Source organism: Pogona vitticeps, chromosome 6, assembly GCF_051106095.1.
Source record: "Pogona vitticeps strain Pit_001003342236 chromosome 6, PviZW2.1, whole genome shotgun sequence".
NCBI lineage: Eukaryota > Metazoa > Chordata > Lepidosauria > Squamata > Agamidae > Pogona > Pogona vitticeps.
Window position 1 is genome coordinate 31,214,184 of NC_135788.1, and position 25,562 is coordinate 31,239,745.

Consider the following 25,562-nt stretch of genomic DNA (forward strand, 5'->3'; position numbering starts at 1 on the left):
CCTTCTCCATTCCAACCAGCTCAAGAAAGGATACTTAGTTGAACTTGACTACTTAGTTCTCCTCCCTCCCTGCAGAACAGCTCAGGCTGAGACTGACCAGCCCAAGACCACCCTGTAATGGCTGAGCTAGAGCTGTAACCTCCATCTTTCAAATCCCATTGCAACACTCTTAACCACTCCAGCGCTCAAGCTGGAGAAGGTTCCTACCTACTAGGTGGACTCAAGTCGCAGTATCTCTCTCATACCACCCCAGTGCCAGAGATGAGTGCAGCACATGCTCAGTACACTCGGACTGTCTCAGAGCATTTCTGGAAGTAACAGCATAGGTGTTGAGTGGTGCCAGCAACTCTACAAATAACCTGGTCGCAAACCAAGATTTCTGTATGTTGCCTGAAGTCATTTAGGCAGCTTCATTCTGACTCACTGGGCAGTATTATCTATCATTTCCTTGCTTTACTCTTGGTTTAGAGGAAAACAAATTGTCTATTGGTCCATCTTGTTCTATCCATCCCATTTTTCATACAGATGCACAGCCCGGTTTTATGCTTATATTTCTATGGAACATGCACATAGCCTTGTCAACGTGTAAGTCCCAAATGGCATCTAGAAGCTGGAAACAGTGAGTGTGGTTCTATTTCCAAATCCTTGTGTGCACTTAAAGCAGAAACCATGTACCGGAGTCCACCTAGTCAACAATACACAGGTTACTACAACATATTGTTTTAGTACCTACTGCTACAAGTTCCAAGGACATTATTTCATTAAAGCAGATGTGGTTAGAGTGGAAGAGATTCTAAAGGTGGAAAACCCCAAAAGGAATGAACGTTACCTGCTGACTTGCAACAAGACCTACCATATTTATCCACCTTTCACATTTTTCTCCCATATTTCAAGGAGAGGTACATAGTAAGGCTTAAATGCACCTTGATAATTTGCTGAATGTTAATACTTTATGCAAACCTCACTGGCTAACAGCATTCACTATAATTGAGTCTAGTAACTCACTGAGTAATTAAAGATTAAGGACCAAGTGTAGGCAATACACTCTCTTCCCTAGGATGTATCTACTCATGCCCAGACATAAAGAGAAGGTGTGAGCTGACCCTTATAATAAAGGTATAAGAACAGGATTATGCTATTATGTAAAAACACTCTCCCTAGGTTTGCATGTACAGTAAACTGACAATAAGGCAATAGAACATTGGTGTCCATCCCTTGATTGGTAGGGTCTCTGCCTCTTTTGAGTCTCTCTGTTTAATTAACACCTTTTTCATGATTCAATGTGTGGTGTAATAGACTGCCTCTTGTAGCTCTGCCTGTACTTCCATTAAGTACAGCATTCACAGCAATTTATTGACCAGTTTTCTTCTTTTTTTAAAAATCCAAGCCAGGTTTCTTAGCAGGATGGATACCCTGAGCTACAATTTCAGAATTCCAGCTATCTTCAGCCTTTGCATGATATGAGCTGTCAAGAATCTATCAATCTACGCTGGCAGGGAAATATTTTTCTTGCCCTTCTTTTTTTGGGTTGTGTTTATACTTTTCCTGCAAATTTGAGGGACCTATAGATCAGATTAGCTTAGGCATCCTTCAGTCTCGAGAAACTATGGTAACATGCTCTGTATAGAGGAACAGCATCTAGTGTGGCTGAGAAGGCCAATTCGAGAGTGACAATCCCTTCCACACTGAAGACAATCTATCCCCTGTCCAACTCTCTGATTTTGCTGCTTTTGTGACTGCCTCTTTGCCTTGGCCTGCTGGACAAGAGTCTCTTCAAATTGGGAGAGGCTGTGATGCACCAGCTGCCTCCAGACTGAATGCTCAGATTTCAGGGTTTCCCATCTGTTGAGGCCCATTCCTAAGGCCTTCAGATCCCGCTTGCAGATATCCTTGTATCACAGCTGTGGTCTCCCTCTGTGGCGATTTCCCTGCACTAATTCTCCATACAGGAGATCTTTAGGAATCCGACCATCCGCCATTCTCATGACATGCCCAAGCCAACATAAACATTGCTGTTTCACTAATGTATACATGCTAAAAATTCCAGCTCGATCTAGGACTATTTTATTTGGAACTTTTTCCTGCCAGGTGATACCAAATATGCGTCGGGGACAACGAATATGCAATGTGTTCAGCTTCCTCTAATGCCATGCACAAAGGGTCCAGGACTCACTGCAGTACAGGAGTGTGATCAGGACACAGGCTCTATAGACCTGGATCTTGGTATATGCCATCAGCTTCTTATTGAGCCATACTCTCTTTGGGAGTATAGAGAACATGTTAGCTGCTTTGCTAATGCATTTATCCAGCTGAACATCTAGGGCGAGAGTGTCAGAGATTGTTGAGCCAAGGTGCACAAAGAGTATGAGTTAATGTAAGGCATACTGTTACAGGTGCAGCCGTATGTTTGGAGACTCACTTAGTGCTCTTCTCTATAATATTGTCCCAACTGAAAAATAAAACTAGCATGTGAATGGAGCAGTTCCCCCCCCCCAGTACCTGATCATCATTTTATATGGAAAACATGTTTCATTAAAATCAGATGGACTAAAGTGGAGTGTTACATTTTGTATAAACCCTGTAGCCTTAATCGTCTCTAGACTGCACCTATGGCCAATAGTGAAGTTTAGAACCTTTGGAACAACTATCTTGCATAATTATCTTGCAGAGAGAAATGTGACCTTACTTCTTCTACTTCCTTTTCAGAATATGTGTCTATGCAATTCACTTTTGCACTGCTTTCATTTAAAAGAATGAGCACTTAAGAATATAACTAATGCAGCACAGTTCAATAAATGTTCTTACCTTCCCCCTCAATATCCAACCTTCATGCTCAGACAGACCTCTCATATCCACACATTGGTATTTTGAAGATCATGTACAGATCAGGGTTTTGTGGCTTTCAGAAAAAAAATTGCTATGACAGAACTTTCCAGTGTGTAAGAGGACATTATTGTTCTGTGAACAGATTTTCTTCAAGAAATGCTATCTCAAATGTTAAGAGGTGATGTTTCATAACTGCAATGACTAACTCTGTTATTTAACTAGCAAGTGACAGTTCAAGCAAGTCAAGCCAACATAGATTAGCAGCATTGTTTAATGGAAATGAACAAGTAGCAAAAATGAATCTTCAAAATTTAGCTGAAGACCCAGCTTCTTTATCCTTGGATGTTACATTCAATACAACAATAGAATTATTTCAACTCCCCTGAAATCTATGTTGGTAGAATTCTGTACAGATCCAACTTAATATTCATGTTTTCTGTTTCATTCTCATTTTTATTTCCATTTTCCATGACTTTTTTTGTGAATCATTATAGTTACAATGATAGATTTTGTGTACTTTTAGTATTCTAAGCAGATGGTTAAGTGCTTGTCCTCACAATCTAGAATGATGTGGCAAAGTTACAGTTGACAAATGAGTTGACATATGCTGGGTTATAAAAGAATGCCAGGATAAGCATTATAACTCATGGACTGTACATTTAATGTGCTCCAAAAAGTACAATTCACTCCTCAGATTCTTGTGCTTTTTCAACAGCACTATTTTCTAAATTAGTTTCTCCTCCAAGAACATGGTCACTTAAAGGAGATGATGCAGGTGCCTCCTGGCTAGGAATAGTCTGCTCAGTTCTCTCTCCTGCACATTTTAGTTCCACTTCTTTATTTCCTTCAGATTCAGAAACCACATTTTCTTCACTTGTTAAAGCAGATTCCGCTGCTTCAGCTGCCTCTGGGGAGGAAAAACATGTTTAGTGTAACAATTACATAACATAACACAGAACCCTAGAACTCTCAGCTCAGAAACTAACAGCAATATCGGAAGCTATTTGATAACATTTGTAAATGAAGAATACAATTTAAAGTAAGTCCAACAAGGAAAACCACCTTCCCCCCCCTTTCCCCCCTCCTCTTCCCTCCCCTCTTTTCCTCCATCCACTCTGATATTAGTCAGTACCATCTGGTTTTCTTTTTTCTTTCTTTCTTTTTTTTCAGGTTTACTATTATCAGTTTTAATATTTCTATTTTCATTTGTGTTTTCTATTTTATGAGTTGTAACCTGCCCAGAGTAGTGCTGTGACACTCATCAGAGCGGGATACAAATTGAATAAATAAATAAAATATAAATAAACAATAAAGACAACCATATAGTGATTCCACAGACATTGTCAGAAAGCAGCTATGACTTAAGGAAATTCTTAGGAAGGTTCAAGCAACATTTGCTTCCACTACTCTAAACCAGCTGGAAGAGCTTAGGGTGTGCGCAACAACTACTGGAACAAAATAAAGAAGAAGGGGAATGCAATATGTGCAAGTGGCCCACCCAGACCATGGGAAAGGGGAAAGATAATTAAGCTAGGGGAAAAATGATTGATGCTGTGTTATCCACCTGGAACAACACACTAGCTGCAAGGAAAGAGAAAGAGCGAGAGAGCTCAATGCCAATTAAGCTGACCCTTTTCTGCTAACTGTGACTCAAATAGGGGTATGGGTAGGACATGGAAGATCATTTATCCAGATGAGCTCAGGTGACAGGCAGGAATACGGAAGGCAGATCTTTGTATATTCTGGGTTCCAAGCCAGTTAGGTCCTTCAAAGGTAAGGCCAACTGGGTAAGGCCCTTTGAATGATAATTATTCAAATGCAAGATCATAAAAAATGAAATTTACCCCCATCTTGCCTAGTGAAATTGTTTTCTTCCTCAGACCCACTTTAAACACAACATTCAAATCATAGCCCAACTGGACTTCTTTCCTATATAGTGTCAGGGGAGTGCCATTTAAAAAACATAAGCCCAAAAGCATAAAGAACTAGTTGGACTATTTTTTGCAACATAGCTTATGTGCTTTACCCCTCCTTCCTCTTAAACCATAGGAGGGGAAAAAGCATTGTAGTTTCTTTCAAATCTTTCATCCACGAGTGACACATTAATGAATACTACTACAATACTGATGTATCTCAACCTTTCTTGTGTTTATTCTCCTGTCGCTTTTTTTCTTTTGCAGCTTCCAACTCCTGCTTCTCATGGACTTCTTTTAGCATCTTGCATACTTTCTTGTGTGTAAACCAGTGCATTTTCTGGCAGTTTTGATCACAGTAGATCACCTAAAAATGGACACAGTCTGTTAATTGTTTTGGTATGTATTTTAGGCCCATACAGTAGTACTCGGTTTGCGAATCATTCAGTTTATGTCATTTTCAATTTACCAACTGAAATCCATAAGAAATAAAGCCTCGGTTTACGTTGTTTTCTTTTTCTTTTCCCCTGCACTACAAAAGGGTTTTCCCAGGGTACATTGCGCCTATAGCGCCACTCCTTTCGTAGTGTTTCGGTTTGCGAAATTTCCGTACTACACAACATCGCGTAGAATGGATCCATTTTGCAAACTAAGGTACTACTGTATTTTAACTATCTAAGGCACAGAGTGCTTCTTTCCACTTCAATAAGGAGAATTAAAACTCCAAACGTCGTAAAAACAAGTCCATCAGAACAAAAAATTAAATTTGTTTCTGATAGATTGTGAAAAAAGCCTGAAATCAAACAACCAGTGGGTATTTGTTCATGGGTTTCTAAATGATTTTGCAAATTAAGGGATAATACAGCACCAGTAGCATGTTATGATGCTGAAATCTTCTTTAAATTGGAAATGGCTGCATAATGGTAAACTATCACTAGTATTTCAGACCATCAGAGGTATTTACCTGTCGATTCTTACCATTTTGCATACAGAACATCTTTTGGCTGCACCTTTTTCACCACATGCTGTACAAAACTCTGCTTCCACAAATCCTACTTGACCAGTAATGGCTTGTGTAAGTACAGAGAAAGCTGTAGGATCAGAACCCTAAGGATGTGGGAAATAGAGTACATCAGAGCAAGTTGCTACAAATACACCCATTTATGTCAGAAGTCTGTACCTACAACACTCAAACCCAAATTCAGAAAAAGAACTGCTGATATTTTGATGCATATTTTGGCATGTTGTGCTACTCTTAACATTTAAGCTTTAGCTCATCCACGGAGAGACACAAAGAAAGTTTTATTTGCTACTCTGAGAGTTACCTTTCCAATTGTTGACCTTTCCAATGTGTGGTGTATTGGTAATGTTCTTATAAGCTGATTTCTCCATATTGTAAATAAGTTTTATTATGCAGTCATAGACCCACTTATAGTACTGTATTGACAAGATACGGAATGGAAGACTGAGCATTTTCTATCTTTAGAAGAAACAAAAACAATCCTTGATGATAATGGGAGAATAAAAATGCCTAATTATATGAACGTCAAGCAAAGACAATTATGAGAATGCTTACTGCAGGTGAATAATACACATGTTAAAACATCCTCCTGGTATTTTTACCCTTTATCCAAATATTGGTTACAGCCTATTATTAAACACATGTTGTTGTATTCAAAAAGAATGCAGCAACAACTTGTATCGTTACTGTGCCACCAGATCTCCCCCTATCCTTGGAGGCATGACAGAAAGGTTCATCTAGATTTCCCATTATGCGTATTATTTTCATTTTTTTTGCACATTTGCAAAGTTTGCTTTCCATTTAGAGAAAAAAATAAGGAATCCTCAGCAGCACTATAAGATTTGTGACTACCTAATCAAAGTATGAGACAACTGAAACAAAAAGTTGAATCAATGTCTAATACTCTTCTGTACTGATCTTAAGAATAGACTGAAACACTTTTCAAATGAAGTGTTTGCCAAATACATCAAAACACACACACACAGGCAAAATAAAAGAAAAAAATAATTGTAGCACTTTAAAGACTAATAGTTTTATTTCAGTAGGAGCTTCCATGGATTAAAATCCATGTACAGTGGTGCCTCGCTTAGCGACGTTAATCCGTTCCGGAAAAAACGTTGCGAAGTGCTTTCATTGCTAGGCGATATTTAAAAGCCCATAGAAACACATTAAAACGTGATTAAAGAATTCCTATGGGCTAAAAACTAACCTTTAAGCGAAGATCCTCCATAGGGGCAGCCATTTCCGGTGCCTCTAAAGCAAGAAAACACAGTGGGGGCCATTTTGTTTTCCTGGCAGCCATTTTAAAACCACCGGTCAGCTGTTAAAAAGGGTCACTTTGCCATGATCGCTTCCCAGTGATCATCGCAAAGCGAAAAAAAACCCCATAGGGACCATCGCAAAGCGATCGCTTTTGCGATCGCAAAAACTCCGTTGCTAAGCGATTTCGCCACTCAACGGAGTGATCACTAAGCGAGGCACCACTGTACATCTCCTCTGTATTTATTTAATGGTGGTGAGATTCATATCCAGATGGGGATACACATAATATTTGAAGCAAAAATGGTTTGTTAACAAGTGGATGGGATTATCAAGCTGTTAATTAGCAGATCTTAAGTAGGTAGACTTGGTTGTCATCAGAAGGCTTGGGACAGAGGTCAGAATCTATCAGAGAGACAATCTTATATCCGTAAGAAACTGCAGAAAGAAACTGCTGACTTCTTAGCATGCTACAAATATTATCAAGATAGCTTTCTGTAATTTCTTATGGGTATAAAATAGTTGTTTTCCTGGACTCTGACTTCTATCGCATAAACAACATGCCAGCATATATACTTCTCTGGAAACATACAGAGATGTAGATGTCGTGTATTTGCCAAATAAGTACAGAGCACACAGACAAGTCAGTCAAGCAAAGACACTCACAATTTCAACGGGAGCAATGCTTCTCACAAGCTGCTGGAGCAAGGTAGCTTCACAGTAAGGAAATTTCCTAATGCACTCCCTGATGAACTTCTCTTGATATACTGGAAAACCATCTGTATCTCTGCCTTTTAAAAGGCTGAAATTATTAAGGCAGACAATGAATAAGGAAGAAGTAATGGCAGTACTGTTCGACAAATTCCTTCCACTTGTCGTCCACAAAATGTCCTTCCCTACATATAATAACGTATTTAGGAAATCATTTAAAGGTCCAACTCCATGCCTGCAGCATCAGAGAGAGAACACCTACCAGTGCATAAACCTGGTGCACATTTTAGAATATATAAACAATAATGCATTCCAGTTCTGTTTATTTTCAATGCACGGTCAGCTGAATAGCATTTTTTTCCTCTAACACAAAACCCACTGAGAACCTTTTATGTAACAGGCTCCTGACCAGTTTAAATTCCAAAGCCTTTTTGGAAATTGTGAAGGATTGCATGGTAAAGTGGGCTCAAAATATAGAACATAATATAGAATTAAGTGCCTGGTCACAAATTTGGGAATGAAATATTAAAATGACTAAATCTATAAATCTAAAATAAAATATATACAAAATTTTTTATAGATGGTATGTAACACCAGACAAATTAACAAAAATGTATAAAAATGTTTCTAACAAGTGCTGGGAATGTGAAAAGAATGTAGGGAGCTTCTATCATGCATGGTGGATGTGCAAAAAGGCCAAGGAATTTTGGAAAATAATTCATGAAATGATAGAGAAAATTTTAGGGGTTAAAATTGCTTTGACACCAGAAATCTTCTTATTGAATATATTACCAGCTACATTAAAAAAAAACAAGACCTACTTGATCTTGCATCTGATAACTGCAGCTAGAATTGTATATGCCAGTAATTAGAAGACTACAAAAGTGCCGATAAGGAAGGAATTTATTGAGAAGATTTTGGAACTAGCAGAAATTGATATTTTGACAGATACATTAAATGATAGACTGGATAATAAATAATGGGAACCTCTTCATACCTGGATGAAATCTACATCCACTTAAGTAGAATAGATTAGATCAATACTATGTTAGAGAGTATAAGATTAAATGAATGGAATATATTGTAATAAATCACTCTGGTTGCAACGGATCGAAAAGTAGAAAAACTACAATAAAAATATTTTTAAAAAAATAAATAAATTCCAAAGCCTCTCATAGCAGGATTTTGAAACGTTAAATATGGCACTACTGTAGCACAACATCTAGAATCAGAGCCAGGAAAAAGCCGAACACATAAGATCACTATGAGATACATTATATATGTTGGTCCCAGAACCATAACAAGGGCAGGGTGACTAGTGATTTAAAGCAGGATGCCAAAATTTAGAGGATGCCAAAATCTTCTGCAGGAAGGGGAACAAAATCACCTGCCTCCCCAGGTGCATAAACTGCCTCAACTATTCTTCTCTGGGAAGAAGGAAATACAATACACAGCCTCAGCGCAGAACAAACATGGACACTGTAAACCTAGACCCAGTGATTCCTTCCCATTCTTCCATCCTGCCCCTAGATATGCTGATCTCACATGACCCAAACTTAGCTATAGGGCAGCAGAGGCAATATTGCTAGTTAATGGTTGTTCTTGGTCCTTCCATAAACCTGAAAATAAAGGACAAAGACTGAAATCAAGGATAGTACTCAAGTGATCAAAACAGGAAACAAACAGTAATAGAGGAGGTAGGCCAGAGAAGGAGACAGAACAGAAGACTTTCATTTTGGGTAGGGCTAATGTGTATTGCTGGATCTGGATCCACTAACCCCAGTGGGGGCTGGTGAAACCAATTTTACCCACTCATCCCAAAGTAGAAGACCCTTTCCCCCCAAAGAATGGCTCATCCTGTAGATGAATACAATGAACCTCCTTCTAAATGCTGTTCACACGGCTGTTTGAAGGTACACATTGTACCTCCTAATGATCTCCCACTGAATGGAAAGGAAAACAGCTCCAGTTTCCTAGTCTATGCTCAAATATGTTCCAAACCAAGGGTCTTCCTGTGTGCAAAAATAACATGTAATAATGTCATTCTGATGGATTCACTGTAATTTATCATTAGATCGTACCTTTTTATTAATCCATCCAATTTATCCTCTCGCTCTTTAAGGAAGAGGATACATTTTTGGAAAAGGCAGCTGAGGTAGTGCATTTTCATTGCCAAAACTTCATTCATGTCCCTTTGCTTCATGCATTTCTCACAAATCAAATCCAATACTTTGTAGCATTTCTGCATCGCTTCGACTTCTGCCAGAAGAGGATTTTCTTTCACTAGCAACACAATCTATAGGAAACATTAGTAAGAGATGTATTCCAAATGGAACTAACAGATGACTATAAATAAATAATCAGTGGGGCTTTTCCCCAGCATGATAAATAAATTGTTTAATGCAGATGCTCCAGGTAACTTGCTAAGAGTTCATCTTTTTGTCTTACTGCTCTTTATCACTGTTAAATAAAACTGTTTCATTTAAAGAAACTGGCTAAGCAATCAATACAATATATTGTGAATGTAGCTGAAGTACTTCAGTGTTAGAAAATACGCACCCTGATTGCAAGAAGTGATTATCACATGAAAGGTCTGACTCTTTGATCAAGGAGCTGCAAACAGTTTTCTAAGAGACAAAGATTCTTATTTAAATGTTCAAAGATTCACAAGAGCAGTTCCAGAGCACAGGAGAACATCACATAAACTCAATCAGCCTCCTTCTTCAGGTAAGCCCTCATATAAGTTACTGAGTTACTTTGGCTGAAGTAAACCGATGGAACTGATTATACAACAAAAAAAGTGGCATGACTACTGGCATTTGTGTCCTGGGAATTCTAGGAGCTGCAATAAAAAATAACATTTCCAAGCTATGTTGTAACTGAAAAGGTTGATAATCTTGAAGGAAATATTCTCATGCAAACCCTGCCTCCATCCCCTTGGTTACCACAGCAGAAAAATACACTTCTTTCTGATAAGGTAAACTCCCAAGTATTTCACATGGAGCTTATTTTAAATGAATAGTTTTCCATGTGAAAATGGGGCCAATGCAGTCAGTCTTGGGCAGTGGGATATAACAACTAACCAGATAATGTTTGATTTTCGCTATCATACTCTTTCCAAGTCCAATAAAGCTCACATTCTCTGGAAGAGAAGGCAGAGAAAGGACATGATACCTTAACTGGATGTAAATTTGTAGTCGTTATGATCTTATGCAGAGGTCCAGCTAACTTAACAGGCAGTTTGGGTTCTTTGTCAAGTCCTTGTGGTTTTGTGTAGTAATCTAGTCTTTCCCGAGGAAAGAAGTTGTTGATGATGGTTACACAGTCATGTTGACCTAAAAAGAAATTTGTCTGATTATGAAGGAGGAAGGACCATGAAATGGGTAATGCATAAAGCTGGCCAAGCACACTTCATCCTGGAGATCAGGGAGTATATTTTTTGACAAACTGGTGAAGAGCAGCTGGTTGGACAGCTCAGTGGGTTTAGTATCTCGCTGTAGAGCCAGACATTGGGAGTTCGATTCCCCATTGTGCCTCTGCGAGTATAGCCAGCTTGTGTGGCCTTGGGAAAACTGCACAGTCCCAGAGCTGGCCCCAGAAGGAGGGAATGGTAAACCACATTTGAGCATTCTTTACCTGGAAAACCCTGAGAAGGGTTGCCACAAGTCATAACTTTCTTGATAGCACAGAGCAGAGATACATAGAAATACTTGCTTATGAAGTTCAATAATAGGTTTTCAAGGATTGAAATACAACATACTGTATTAATAGATCCAAGCCAACTTTCCTATTCAGGAAATGTATGAACTGATGAACAACAACAACAAAAAAGAACAGTTCTAAAATTACTTCTACTTGTATAGGCCTGTGTTTATTTGTTCCCATTCACTGTACAAATTATACCTAAGAACCATCTCTGGTGCTGGTAACCAAGCAAAGATTAAGTTATGCTTGAAAAAGGGTAGTACATTTCATCAGCAGATTTGAAAATGGCTTATATAAGATTATGTGATTACACTTTGCTCCCCTCTTAAATAACTATGGATACATGGCAATCAAATTTCATTAACAGGTTTTTCTTTTTAAGGAACACTGACCACAGGGGTTCGTGTGTAGAGAATTGCCCCACACCTCCATCCAGCCTAACATACAACACTTATTTAGTCATGTAGACAAGTTATGACTCAAAAAAAGTGTAGCAACAGAATGTTAGTCTCACTGCCTGTCATTGTTTCCACCTGAAGAAGGACCTGCTGTAGAAAAGACAGTCTGCTATACACAGAACTTTGTCTCTTCTGATTTTTCAAGATCTATTGTGCGGAGAGACTCCATGTGTAGCAGAAACTTTTCTCTTCGAACAGTCCCTCTGAAGAAGGGATACTGACAAGCAGATAGTGGGACAAGAATTATCTCGCCACTCATGCTTTAATTTTAACCCCATCTTCTAATACCTGAATAAGGCTATAAAAGTGAATTATATTTTAAAAGGCTGTTCCACAAGGGCAGTTGAAGCTACTAAACTAGATCGTAGACTTTAGTCTCTTTTGACCTCCTCCATCATTTTTTTGCTGTGTGTGAAGTCTTAAGTAATACTTAAGAGGGGGACATCATCATCTCATTTCACAATTCTCTGTGTATATGTGTTGCTTTCAATGTACCCCTCAGAAAACGTAATGCTTGAGAATATTTTTCTAAAATTGCTGAAGTATTCCTCCTCATTCCTGGAGAGGCCTTCCATATAGATACTATTTTTTTCCTTGAAAGCTATATTTGAATAAAAATGAAGTGGATCATTTATGTATATAACTTTTCCTAAACTGGGTAGTATACCCCCTACAAGTGGGCTTGAAGGTATTCCAAAGGGGTGTGTAAGACACAGAGTTTTGTGACAAAACATTTTTATCACTTCAAGCACATTTCTAGATAGTCATCCAGATGAGAATTTCCATTTCTCAAGAAAAAAAATCTGTTCTTATTTTTAATTTAAAACAATGTTTTATTAAGCTTAGGGAATTCTTTTAATTTTCAATCATGATTTGAATTTTTGTTAATGGGGGCTAGATGATAGTAAAAGAAAATTGGGGATTCATTAGAGTTTCTCAAAGATTTTAAAAAAAAGAACCTGATTCCCATATTTCAATAATCAAAAAGCAAAGTGTGCTGCTTATATACTGCCCCATAGTGCTGAAAGCACTCTCAGAGCAGTTTACAATTTAATTATACAGGCTACACACTGTCCTCTGGAAAACTGGGTAGTCAGTTTACCAATCTTGGAAGGATGGAAGGCTAAGTCAACCTTGAACTGGTTACCAGAATCCATTGGGACTGGTTATGAGCAAAGTTTGACTGCAATTTAACCACTGTGTCACAAGGCTAATCTCTAATGTATATAAATGTTTTGCATCACATATTTCAACCCACAAACCCTACCCCTATCTAGTAAACTCTGCTAATGATTACCAGCTCCCAATTTTGAAAAAAAAAATTGAATTGGTTTTTTTTTCTCGGATGGTGCTGCTGCTGGTTAGTGGAAAAGAGAAACTGACAGAAAAATGTTGCTAAGTGCGAAAACCAAATCCCATTTTGAGCTGGAGCCATTTTGATTCATATCTGGTTCCAGCTGGAAATAAGGTGGCTTTTTGTAATGGGAGAACCCTGCTTCAATTTCTCCTGCTCAGTTCAACCTGCTAATATCAAAGATAATTAGCAACTTCATAGTAAATGAGCAACTACGCGGTGAATGTTTTTAATTCAGCATGGGAACAGTGAAAGTTTACTACTTCAAACAATTAAACACAATGTTAAAAAAAATTCAAATTCTGCCATCTCATAGCCTTAATGAAGTTGTTGAGGTGAAGACCGTTTTTCTACTTACCCACAAAGGCAGCCATCTGAGCTGCTGTCCTCCCCACAGAGTTGACTACATCTGTCTCAGCTCCAGCTTCTAACATCATCCAGGTTATTTCTTTGTTGCCTAAATACACACAAGACCAGGTTTTATTTAGATTATATTTCAGTCTTACAAACGCTTTAGCCGAGTAGGTGTTCTTCAATCCTAATTACATCTTCATCTTTCTTTGTTATATTATGGTGTTAACAGAACTGAGATCCAAAAAGCAGAGGGGAGAGAATGGGAGGGAATAAAGAGACATATATTAATAATGAAAAATTGTTCCCAATTTGAAGCCAAGGTATGGGGAACATTTTTCCAATTCATACTACAACTATCCTGCTTCCAACTTAATTGTTTATTAATACAGGAGAAAGAGCTATAATTTCTAACACCAAAAGTTAACACCTAGGATTTCTGTATATTTTTTTATTTTATTATTTTATTATTATTTTATTTCTGATCTTACAGTTTTATGCAGAGAAAAGCACAAGGAATATACCTGACATTACTTTCTTATTCCTGCAGTATGTCTTATGTATCAATAAATACTGTTTACTCTTTGTCTGTTATGCTTCTGCCATTTGCTGAAAACAGACATTTAACAGATCTCTCGAATCAAATGCAATTTGAGAAATATTACTCCACAGAAAAAATCTTCCCTCTATGTCTAAGCTCCCTAAATTGAGACAACATGCATTTAATTTTGAAAGTTATTTTATAATGACAACTCATCACTCTCAATGATGGGATATAAGAACAGATTGGCTTAGATCCACTATTAAGTCTCAATTAGAGTAAATCCATTAGACCAACAGGAACTTGACAAGTTAACACTTGAGTAAGCATCACTGATTCAATGGTCTACTCAGCATAAGGCAAATAAGTGAATTTAGGCCACTATAAATATTGTAGCCCAGTGTATATACAGTATTTACCAGCCTCCCTGTTAATTATTCTAAATTAGTGGTCCCCAACCTTTATGGGACTGTGACAGGTTGGGGGAGGCGGGGGCATACCTGCGCTTGTGGGGTGTGTGTCACGCTTGCAGAGGTGTGTGTCACACTCGTGGAGGGGTGTCTCACGCTCACGGTCATGCCCCTCCGCAAGTGCGACACGCCCCTCCGCAAGGGCAACATGCCTATTGTGCATGTGAGAGGGGCCGAGATCCGTGTCCATGGCCCAGTTCAAGGAAGCCCACGGACCTGCACCAGGCCGCGGACCAAGGGGTTTGGGACCCCTGTTCTAAATGACACATTATATTATCAAGAACAGAACAGCCAGATGTCAATAATAACAAGCATATCGAACCAAGTATAACCAATTTTGCCTATTGTCTAAAAGACAAGTTCTTGACCACAGCAATTATGCCATAAACATAAACAGAAAAAGCTTACCTGAGAGTCCAGCAAACATCAGGGCAGTATATCCATGCTCATGTTCATTGCAATTTACATCAGCCCCATGGCGCAAAAGGAGCTTGCACACATCCACTTTCCCTTTGTATGCTGAATGCATAAGAGGGGTCATGCCATGCTAATCAGAGAAGAAGAAAAATGCAAGTGTTTTAATATGTAACAGTTTGTTCTGCTTCAGTGGTAGTTAAATATCTATGAATGAGGTCCTGATTTGCGACATGAACTTGCAGAAGAAAAGCAAAGAGCTTCTAAAATGAAAATTTAAGTCTTCAAACATTGTTATACTGGTGTTCCATTTTATTCTCATGCTTTTTGCAAACATTATCTTTAAAATACTATTTCACTGCCTTTCAGTTCTTAGCAAACAAACTATCTTCTCCTTCTGTGCCAGACAATGCTTCTGTACCTATCGCACTTTAATGACATGGTGGCCGGCAGCACCGGCAGCCACAATTTCTTGGGCAAGCCTATCAAAGCCCTCCAAATGCTGTGGGAGGGGGTTCTAGAGTCAAGCAGCCATTAGACAAATGGGTAGCAATTGTTGAGGATTGGGGGAGAGGGAATGTGGAATTGCATGGTGCGGTTTAAAGGCAAAGAGAGCAGTTAGGAAAGTTCAGGGAAAGGTTAGAAGAGACACAGTTGTGACTGAAACAGTATTTTTCAATCATCCAACCTACCACTGACTGGGTTTTGTTCACATCTTGAAAATAAAATCTGACTCTTTTGTATTTCAATCGCAACTTGAGGCTTCTTGGTAAAGGGAGCTATTACTGGACTGCTGCCGTGCACTGACAAATAACAGGGAACACACCACCCCCTCCCCTTGGGAGAACTCTTGTTTCCTTTAAGACCCCCAAGGTGGGTTCTGGAAAAGAGAAAAAGGATCACAGGCCAGGAAAAAAAAAAGAGTGGACCCTATAGGGATGCGTGGTCACAGGCAATATGCAAGCTTGTAATGAGAAAGAAGTTTCAGCCATGACTACATGGGTTGTGTGTGTGTGCAGAAGTAATTCTTTTATTTCGAACACATATTTATGGTACTTATTAAGATAAGGACTATAGTATTGAGAAATTTTGACTGTATGTTTTGTAATAGCAATTATGCCTCGAAGGGTCACAGGCATACCGGCAAGTACAGTAGTACAGCCCCTTTACTGCTTGTCAAAAAGACGAGCAATGCCAAAGACTTTACATTTCCATTTTTGTTTGTTTCAAAGGAGAAACATGGTATCAAGCCTACATTGAAGTAGTTAAGCTTTTAATAGCCATGTAACCATTTTCATAATAACCGAGTGAAGCATTAATCTAAAAAACCCCTCCAGAATCTAGATATTAGAAGGATGAATTCAAAGTCCCCTTTCCAAAAACATGAAGCAGAACTGATTTTTGTTACTACAAAAATATTCCAAATGGAGAGGCAAGAGAAAGACTGCTATTGGAAATCACTGTGGAAGTGGACCAAAGAGACCACAACATCCAAGAGTCTTTATGCTGCTAGCAGTATGGTTTTAGCCAACAAGATGCTTTTTATCTGTGTTGCAGGTTTCACACCACCAGGGAACCATGGGTTTTATGTTCACTGCAACACCATACTCAAGCATAGCACTTTTAATCTTTTTCCCTTACAGTGGACCCTCGACTTACAGACGGCTTGACTTACAGACTTTTCGAGTTACAGACTTCTCTGGCTGCAAAATTTAGATTCGACTTACAGACAGAGAATCGACTTACAGACCAGAAAAAAACCAAAATGGAATAAAAATAGAATAAAAACCACTGGTTATGGGATTAATCGGTTTTCAGTGCATTGTAGGTCAATGGAGATTCGACTTACAGACTTTTCGACTTGCAGTCATCATACCAATACGGATTAATTCCTTAAGTAGAGGGTCCACTGTATTTAAGTTATGGGAGAAAATACTGTAAAGTACTATACCTGGGCATGGGAAGGGGAGAAACGTTCTCCTTATCACAACAATTCTCCTAACCAGGAGAGTTACTCAACCCAATTCACCCAACATGTAACCAGAGGAATGTCTAGTCCTGCCCGTGTTTGTTATCACTTTATACAGAAGGAAAGGATATGTCTGGAAGGAGGTACTTATCTCCATGCAGGAACATAAGCAGGAGCCTCCTCTCTGTAGATGCAACGCTTTCCAATCCATGAGGATTGTTAAACTGATGATGGCTGCTTCCCTATTTGCACACTGGATAAAGCAGGATGCATAATGGCTGAATAGGGCTTCTGCTACAACCCACCACTAATAGGACTTCTTTTCTTCATAAGAACCTTTCAAATCTACTCAATTTGGGACTAATAATTGCATTTAGCCTAGTATTTCCAACTGGGGTCGAGCATATACCAGTTGCATTACTAAAGTGAGAATTGCATTCATAGATATGTTGACTGCAAAGTCAGCACGCATGCATGAATTATCTGCTACTGCTAAATAAGGTTAAACACAGCACAACCACTGTTCAGGGATTATAGGATCTGTAATCCAGAATCAGTGCAAAGGACCAGACTCTTCACTTTCCACACTGCAAGGTGCAGCCCCTCTTAGTCTCTACAGCCAAACAATCTCTACAGAAGGGCTGTGGAACGTGTCACCTTTCAGCAGATGATATTGGGCCTTCATATCCATTATCTTTATCACTGGATATGCTGGCTAAGGCTATTGATACCATTTGGAGAGTTTCACGCAAATGAAACAATTTCTTCTTTGACTTCATTCCTAGGGAGTGGAAAGGAGAGGGAAAAGCCTTGTACTCGCATCATTTAATGCTGGTTTACTGTTCACTATTTCAGAAAATTGTGTATTTTGGGAGAGATGAGTGATCATTCCCACTTTTTACAGTTGCATTCATAGCAACCTATGTTGAAAAACTGGCATTTTAAACAGTTATTTACTTATACTTTTATATGTGTCAGTATCACACAACATGCACTTAAAAGCTTAGAAAAGCACAATTACACTAAGGTCCCTGCTTACACTGTTTCTTCTTCCCAATAGTTTTTATTGTCTAGCATTCATTATAAAGAAGCTACCGAAATATAATTAAGATAAATCATTTTTTAAAATATTTTCCACATACTGAAATTATCACTGAGATTTTAAAATAGTGGGAGGAAATTCTGCATTAAATTAGATTCTCATAAAGAGCACTGTTATATATGCAAGCCACCTGCATAGAAATTCACCAGGGGAATGAATTTCCCTTGCCTTAATATATGCCTTACAAAGGGATAACAAACACAAAAAGAACAATCTGACTACAGGAATTCTCTGAGAAAAAGCTACAGGAGTGCTGACTCATAAGAGCACACCTCTTTGAAGTTTATTTTAAAAACATACAAATAATTAATAATTGTGTTTTAAGTGCTAATAAAACTAACACAACTGTACAGTATAACACAATGTTATACAGAGAAAATGTAGATCTCCCTAATGAACATGAAAAGTAGGGTCCATAGAACACCAACATAGCAGCTGGATCCCAAAAAGTTTATTTATTCTGCTTTCCATCAATGCAACTCCCGGAGAGGCTTGCATAAATCAATAAAAGAAAGACAATCCCTGCAGATGTTAGTGTACACTTCTCCCTTGAATTGCATGTTTCTGAGCAGCATGGTTTTTGTTATACATGGATTTCCCCCCAATAAATAAATATTTCAATAAATACATAAATATTGAACAAAAATATTCAATAAATAGTGTGTCTCTGGACCCAGAAACAAGAGCATGAGTCCAACACTGAAGGTGTCAAAATGCTCTACTTGCCCCCCGCAACACAACACCTCTAATTCAGCCTCTAAATCAGGGAGTCAAAAGACCTTTAAGGCTCATTAGACATGGTACTGTACGGAATGGACTGTCAACACTATGGAAGAGAACTCCAACAGAGATAATTGTTATCTCTCTCTCTCTCTCTCTTTCTCTTTCTCTTTCTCTGTGTGTATCAACTGTTTATGCTTTGTAATGTTTTGGGGGGCATAAATTTTTCACTACTCGGGTTCTGGTGCCCTTAATCCAGCATTGTTGAAGGGGGAAGTGTATACTGTAATTAGAAAGATACTGCACAAAAGCAACAAGGCAGAAGGGGAAAAGACAAAAAAGGACACTCAAATAATGCTTCTTTAAATTACTTAGTGTCTTCTTATGAGAACCAGGTAGAACAGTCTGGGACAAGAACAGTCTGGGACAAGAAGCAGAGTGGATGTTATGTTACCCCTTTCTATTGATTCCTCGGCTGCAGCCTGGCAGAGAGTCTGCTATGGGAGGCAGCTAATGGAGGAAGAGCCTAACAGACTGAGACAACTATAGTTTCCATTGAAATCAGTGGGACTTATAACTAGGGCACAAATAAATTATTAGGACAACTTCATTAATGCATTTCTTAGCCATTTTTCAAGACTGCAGACGCCATTTGCAGACTTAAGTGTGAATACATCCAGAATGGATACCATTTTCCTTACTTGAAAACACTGGACTTAGACTTGTATCCAAATGGGACCAAATGCATCCACATACTCCATTCCAAATGTACCAGCTAAACATGTATCTGCACAACGTATGAATCACTCAACCACATGTAGTGGAAGGCAGTATTTCCAAGTCCATAGACCAAGGAAGATGAATGTCTAACCACCACCCACAAGTTGCCAGATTACAACTCTGACTCAGTTCTAGCCAGCATAGGCCCCATATTCTCAATCACTGTTTTACAAAACTCCAGCATTTTCCAGACCTTGCAGTACCACAGTGCAGTGTGATTCTGAACATGGTTACACAGCTACTGAAGCAGGTTTTCTTGATGGAATCCTATTATTGAAAACATAGAAAGCACTTTTCCCAGGGAAAATTTAGAGATGAACAGCTCCCACAGAGACAAACAATTCCAGAAAAGTAACAAAGTGCAACTTTATAAGGACAACAGCCACAATCAAGGATAGATGAAACATGCTTAGCCACAATCCAACACAGATATTAACCAAAGGGCACCAACTGTATTATGATACACAAATATTCTCATGCAGAAACTGATTTATGATGATGCTTGCAGCTTCCCACCATGGTAACCACCATGAGAGTCCCACCTTTGACTGAAAGAAACAAGGTCAAGTGGTAATAACTATCAATATCACAGCTGACATTTCAAAATAAATTATTCATTCGTTTTCCATTGGGTGAGGGAAGATCATAGGTCCTGAGGGTCGGTGGCCCCTCCATCGGCAGCTTAGGAAACTCCTTCTCTTTTTGGGGGGGGTGACTCTTGCAGCTTGGGAGTACTGTATTTTTCCATGTATAAGACTATACTTTTGTCTAAAATCTTTAGACTAAAAATTGAGGGTCATCTTATACACGGAAGTAAGCTGAGGAGAGAAAAACAAGTGGAGGGGAAAGCAGGAATCAAAGTGATCCTGCAGGGCTTTGATCCATATTTTCCCCTCCAGTTGCTAAGCCACACTTAGATTTCTTAATTTTGGGTTAGAAAAGTGGGGGGCGTCTTATACATGGGGGCGTCTTACGGTATGTCTGGACCCGGTGCTTACCATGGAAACCCAGGTGGCATCAGTGGTCCATTCTGCCTATTACCATCTGTGGCGGATTGCCCAGCTGTGTACCAATCTTGATGGCGGGGCCCTCATCACTTTGGTCCACCTGCTTGTAATCTCAAGATTAGACCACTGTAATGCGCTCTACGTGGGGCTACCTTTGAAATTGATGCGGAAGCTTCAAATGGTGCAGAATACGGAGGCCAGACTACATAGTGGGATGAGAAGATACCAGCATATCTCTCCCACTCTGGCTGCCTTGCATTGACTGCCCATTCATTTCCGCATGGATTTCAAAGTGTTAATGATGACATATAAAGCCCTAAATGGTTTAGGACCTCAATACCTAGCAGAACGCCTTTTCCCACCTAGATCTACTTGAGTCACTTGCTATAGCCAGAAAAGATAGCTGAGGGGCCTAACGCTGAGAGAGGCCCGGAAAGCAAGAAGAAGAAACCGGGCCTTCTCGGCAGTGGCCCCGCGACTTTGGAATAGCCTGCTGTCAGAGATCTGCCTGGCACCCTTGCTGGGTGCTCTTAAGAGCCAATTAAAGACCTGGCTCTTTAGGCAGGCCTTCCCTCCTGTCAATACTTGACTTTTACTTTTTACTTCATCTTTTGTTTCATATTCTCTATCTTGATCAATATTAATATTGTCAATGTAAATCTTTGTTTTAATTGTTTTAATGAATAATTTATTGTGAGCTGCCCTGAGTAGACATATGTCTGGAAGGGCGGGATAAAAATCTAATAAACAAACAAACAAACAAACAAACAAACAAATAAATAACAAGTATTTTAAAAACAAACCACTATCTCATTTGTAATATGTTCCTCCTGTTCTTCAATTAATCTTGAAATTTGACTGAGAAGTATGAAATTTTATCTCAGAAGATGATTAGCAAAACTGACATTAACAAAAGTAGTAAACCACTTCTTTCAAAGCTTCATGTAAATCACAGTTAAGCCCCATTAAACTCAGTGGGGCTTACTTCTGAGTAAATAAATTGCATTGCAGAGAAAATTCTAAATGCAATAAAACTTAAATGTTACCTTATATTACACAACTCTATTCTAGCATAAAACATTTGTAACATTAAAACAGAAAGCACAAACTTTGAATATTAGCTTATCTACGATTATTTTCAGATATACATTCAAGAGTGAGGAAAAGATAACAAAGACCTATTATGATTTCTTTGATAATATTATTTTCCTTAAGAAAATATGTCAGACTTTGAATTTCCTGATATTTGCTAATTTGACTCTCCCCAATCCAGAATCTTGTTTTCAGTCAAGTCTTTTACCTCATCCAAACAATTCACACGGACATTCTTGCTGCCCAGTAGTCTTGCGGCTTCTTCAGTATTTCCTAAAGGAAGAAAAAGCTCATAAATTCGAAGTAATTTTTAAAAATATACAAAAATGCAAATTACATCTAGTTATCACTTTGCTTATTTTGATGAACTCATGACATCATATATTATACCTACAAGGTAGAGATCTTTATTCTACTGTACCATCAAAAGTATGTTATGAGGCAACTTAGCCTGAGCTATCATGATCCATCCAAGGTCATACAATAACCTTTACTTGGATCTGTCAGTCCTAGTTCAGCATTTCATCCAATATAACACCCTATCATTTTCTAAATTTCAGGAAGAATTATTTAAGCAACAGTTAACTAGTTATTTAATGTAATGTGTTAGTAACAAAATACAATGGGCACACAATTATAGCAGGTAAAAAAATCAATCAAGTGCATAAGATTGTTTTATCCTCTTCTGCACTACTTTATTTTATTTATCTGTTTCATTCCCAAGTGCCTTTCTCTGAATGAAACCAACTTCTTAACTTTGGTTAACAAATGAAGTGCAAATGAAACAGATATAACTCCCTTTCTGCACCCAGTTGGTACTATCACTCCCTCCCTTGAAGGATGCAGAAACACTGACCTTAATGGCAGTAACACCAGTAGCCTGGTTCCCTTCCTAACCTGAATCCCACGACAGACCTAAGAAAGACCGTGGGTGCCCACAATGCTAGCAGCAGCGCAGCAGTTTTCCCCCTGCCACTGATCTAGTATGTGGAAGAAACTGGAGGACATATCTGCACAATGTGGCAGAGGACCATATGAGTAGTGCAATTAGTGCACTCAGATGTATAACAATAATTATGTGCCATCAAGATGATCCTCATTTATGGTGACCCTCCCAGCATTTTCTAGACATAAAGCATACAAAAACTGTCTACTCTTCCTTCCTTCTGGTACTGATCTAGGACCATGTAATTTGCCCATGGCCAAACCGTTGGCAAGGTGTGCAACCCCATTAGCTGCATATTCTCCGTAAGATCTCAGCTGGCCTCCTTTCCGGGCAGCATAGTAGGGTCTTGAACCCTCAGCCCCTGGCTCCATACCCAGACACTTCTATCCACAAGCTATACCAGTTAAGATTGAAGTACCACTCTCTTCCTTCAAGAGGGGGAAATACTCACACAGTCTTTAAAAATGGTAATTTTTCTATTTGGTTAGTTCATGGTATCTTGCTATATTCATAAAAATGCTAACAAGCTGGCATATTCTGTATCTTTTTCCTTTAAGGGCATTCTTTGAGGCAGGAAAACACTTGAGATCGGCTTAATTTTGCCACAAGAGTTCTGCAATGAATAGTAACAGTTGTCAAACATTCACATTAACACACAAACAGTAAGGTTACTACAATGTTCTTGCTAATTCCCTCCAAATGAATGCTCAAAATGGAGGCCCGTAGCCCACAAGTTTTGAAAATCTCATGCCTACTAGGGATGGGATGGTCATATTTCAAGGACTCCCAACCTAGAATTCACTGGGAATCCACCAGGAAGAATTCTGGGAGTGGGAGAGCACATATGACCAGCAAAAGAGAGGCCTCCACACTGTCATTCTACTCCATTTCACATGATTCAGGTTTGAAGAGGGAGGGAGCCCTACTGTGTGCTGGTAATACAGCAAGGTTGCATGGACTTTCTATAAGGCTGAATGGGTAAGGGAGTTCTATGAGTGGCTCCCTGTGTAGAGCCTAAAGGGTAGCAAGATTAGGCTTCCCATGCAGGTGAACAGCACATGCAAAACTCTGCATACACTGAGTTTTAACGGACTGTTATTACTTAAGAAATCAACAGCCTGCTAAAACTCCCTAGCTGCAATTTTAAGCAAGCAGCTAGTCATCACATGCCTAACTTGCATTCCTGATGTTAATAAATTGCATTTAGTAGAAATAGTGGGTATTAGAATAAAATTAAGTTGGCTGGACAGTTCAATGAGTTAGATGTCTGGTTGAGGAGCCAGAGGTTGAGAATTCAATTCCCCACAGTGCCTTTTGGGAAAAGAGACAACCTGTGTGATCTTGGGCAAGCTGCACAGTCCCAGGGTGCCCTCAAAAGAAGAGAATGGTGAACCACTTCTGAGTATTCTCTACCTCAAAAACTCTGGAAACGGCACACACGGCATGCATACAAAAAAACTGGTTGCACAAAACTCTACCAACCCTTTAGATTACACTTTGTTACTATCATCAAGAGCAATCATGGAATTTTGCTGCACTAATCTATCAGTTCATTAAGAAGAAGGGGAGATTCGTCTACAAAACAAGAAAGCAATCTTATACAGTAATGCTTATATTTTTCACCCACAAATTTTGCCCAGCCAAACCAGCAAGGCGGTCAAGTAAGTACAGTAACTCTTTCCTAGTCAGTGGTACTTCAAATAAAGATGCTGCTTTGGACGAGCCACTGAGAAAGATTGCCAGTGTACTGGTTTTCACACAGCCAGGTTGTCATGACCTTTCTCATGACCGAGAATGAACTTTTGACACAAAATAACACAAAATAGCCAGAAAGCTGTGTAGTGTAACAATTACAATGTAAACGTCAAAGAGGAACCAGGTTCCAAACATCAAGCTCACGGGTGACCTTGGGGCCCTCACAATCTCTCTCATCCTATCCCACTTCCCTCCCTCTTAGTGAAGCTAGGATGGGAAGGGGAGGAGGAGAAGAAAATCACCCCATTACTATGAGCCCCAAAGGTCCTTAAAAGATAGGATGCTAAATGCTTATCAGAGAAATAAAAGCGTTTCCTCAGGTCATGACTGTTCCAGAGCTGCACACAAGCATGCCACGACGCACGTGATCCAAACAGGAACTGTGGATAACACGAGACCTGCTGCCGGCTGTTGCATACGTGCGACGACACGAGACTAACAGTCCACCGTTGCATACGTTCAGAACTTCAGGTCGCCTTCACACGAAACCTCCAGACGGTCCAGCAACTGCCGGTCAAAACGCCACGAAGGGCAGCCTCCTCTACGCCAGCAGACTAACCTGCTCCTCACACCTCCCCTCGCCTTTGCTAGACCTGAGCTGCACTGCCTTCCTGGCCACCCCCTCCAAAACAGCGGCATGACTGCGGGGCCTCAAGCAAGCGACGCGATTCGGGGCTTCGAGCGATTTCTGCCGGGCTGCCACGGCGCCGTCGGCCCGGCCTGCCCCACGCACTCCTTCCTCTCCCCCCCCCCCCCGGTTGCAAGGCCCACGACCTGCAAACCCACCAGCTTGGCCGAAGAAGGCGTCCCCCCCCCCCGGCGTCGGCACACGCCTTACCTTTCCCAATGGCTTCCAGCAGTTGCTTCTCCTCCTCGCTCAAGTCCCCTTTCTTCGGAAGCGCCATGGCTGGCTTGAGGAGTTACACTCTTTGGTTTCTCGCCCCACTCCACCGCTCCTCTCCTCCCTTGCGAACCTCCCTCCTCACAGCCCCAACATGGAGGCTCCCTGCCTTGTTTTCGCACTCGAGGAAAGGCAGACCCAGGCAAACGCACCAATCCTCAGCCGGGGCCGCGAACGCACGAAGGCGCACGAGCCAACCCCGCCCGGTTCTCCCCGGCCAGCGTCGCTGGACACCCGGCTCCCGCCTCCTCGCGGGCAGCGCTGTC

At 39.8% G+C, this 25,562-nt stretch overlaps 1 protein-coding gene across 1 annotated transcript; it reads right to left on the reverse strand.

Moving 5' to 3' along the window:
* Nucleotides 1-3,079: 3,079 nt before the first annotated feature.
* ANKMY2 (ankyrin repeat and MYND domain containing 2) lies at nt 3,080-25,562 on the reverse strand. The gene is made up of 10 exons (XM_020781484.3): nt 25,234-25,562; nt 21,903-21,967; nt 15,019-15,157; nt 13,607-13,705; nt 10,906-11,066; nt 9,813-10,027; nt 7,687-7,822; nt 5,718-5,846; nt 4,965-5,106; nt 3,080-3,733 (listed from the first exon to the last, which is right to left on the reverse strand). The coding sequence occupies exons 1-10, from the start codon at nt 25,298-25,300 to the stop codon at nt 3,510-3,512; spliced, it is 1,377 nt and encodes a 458-aa protein (XP_020637143.3). The 5' UTR covers nt 25,301-25,562; the 3' UTR covers nt 3,080-3,509.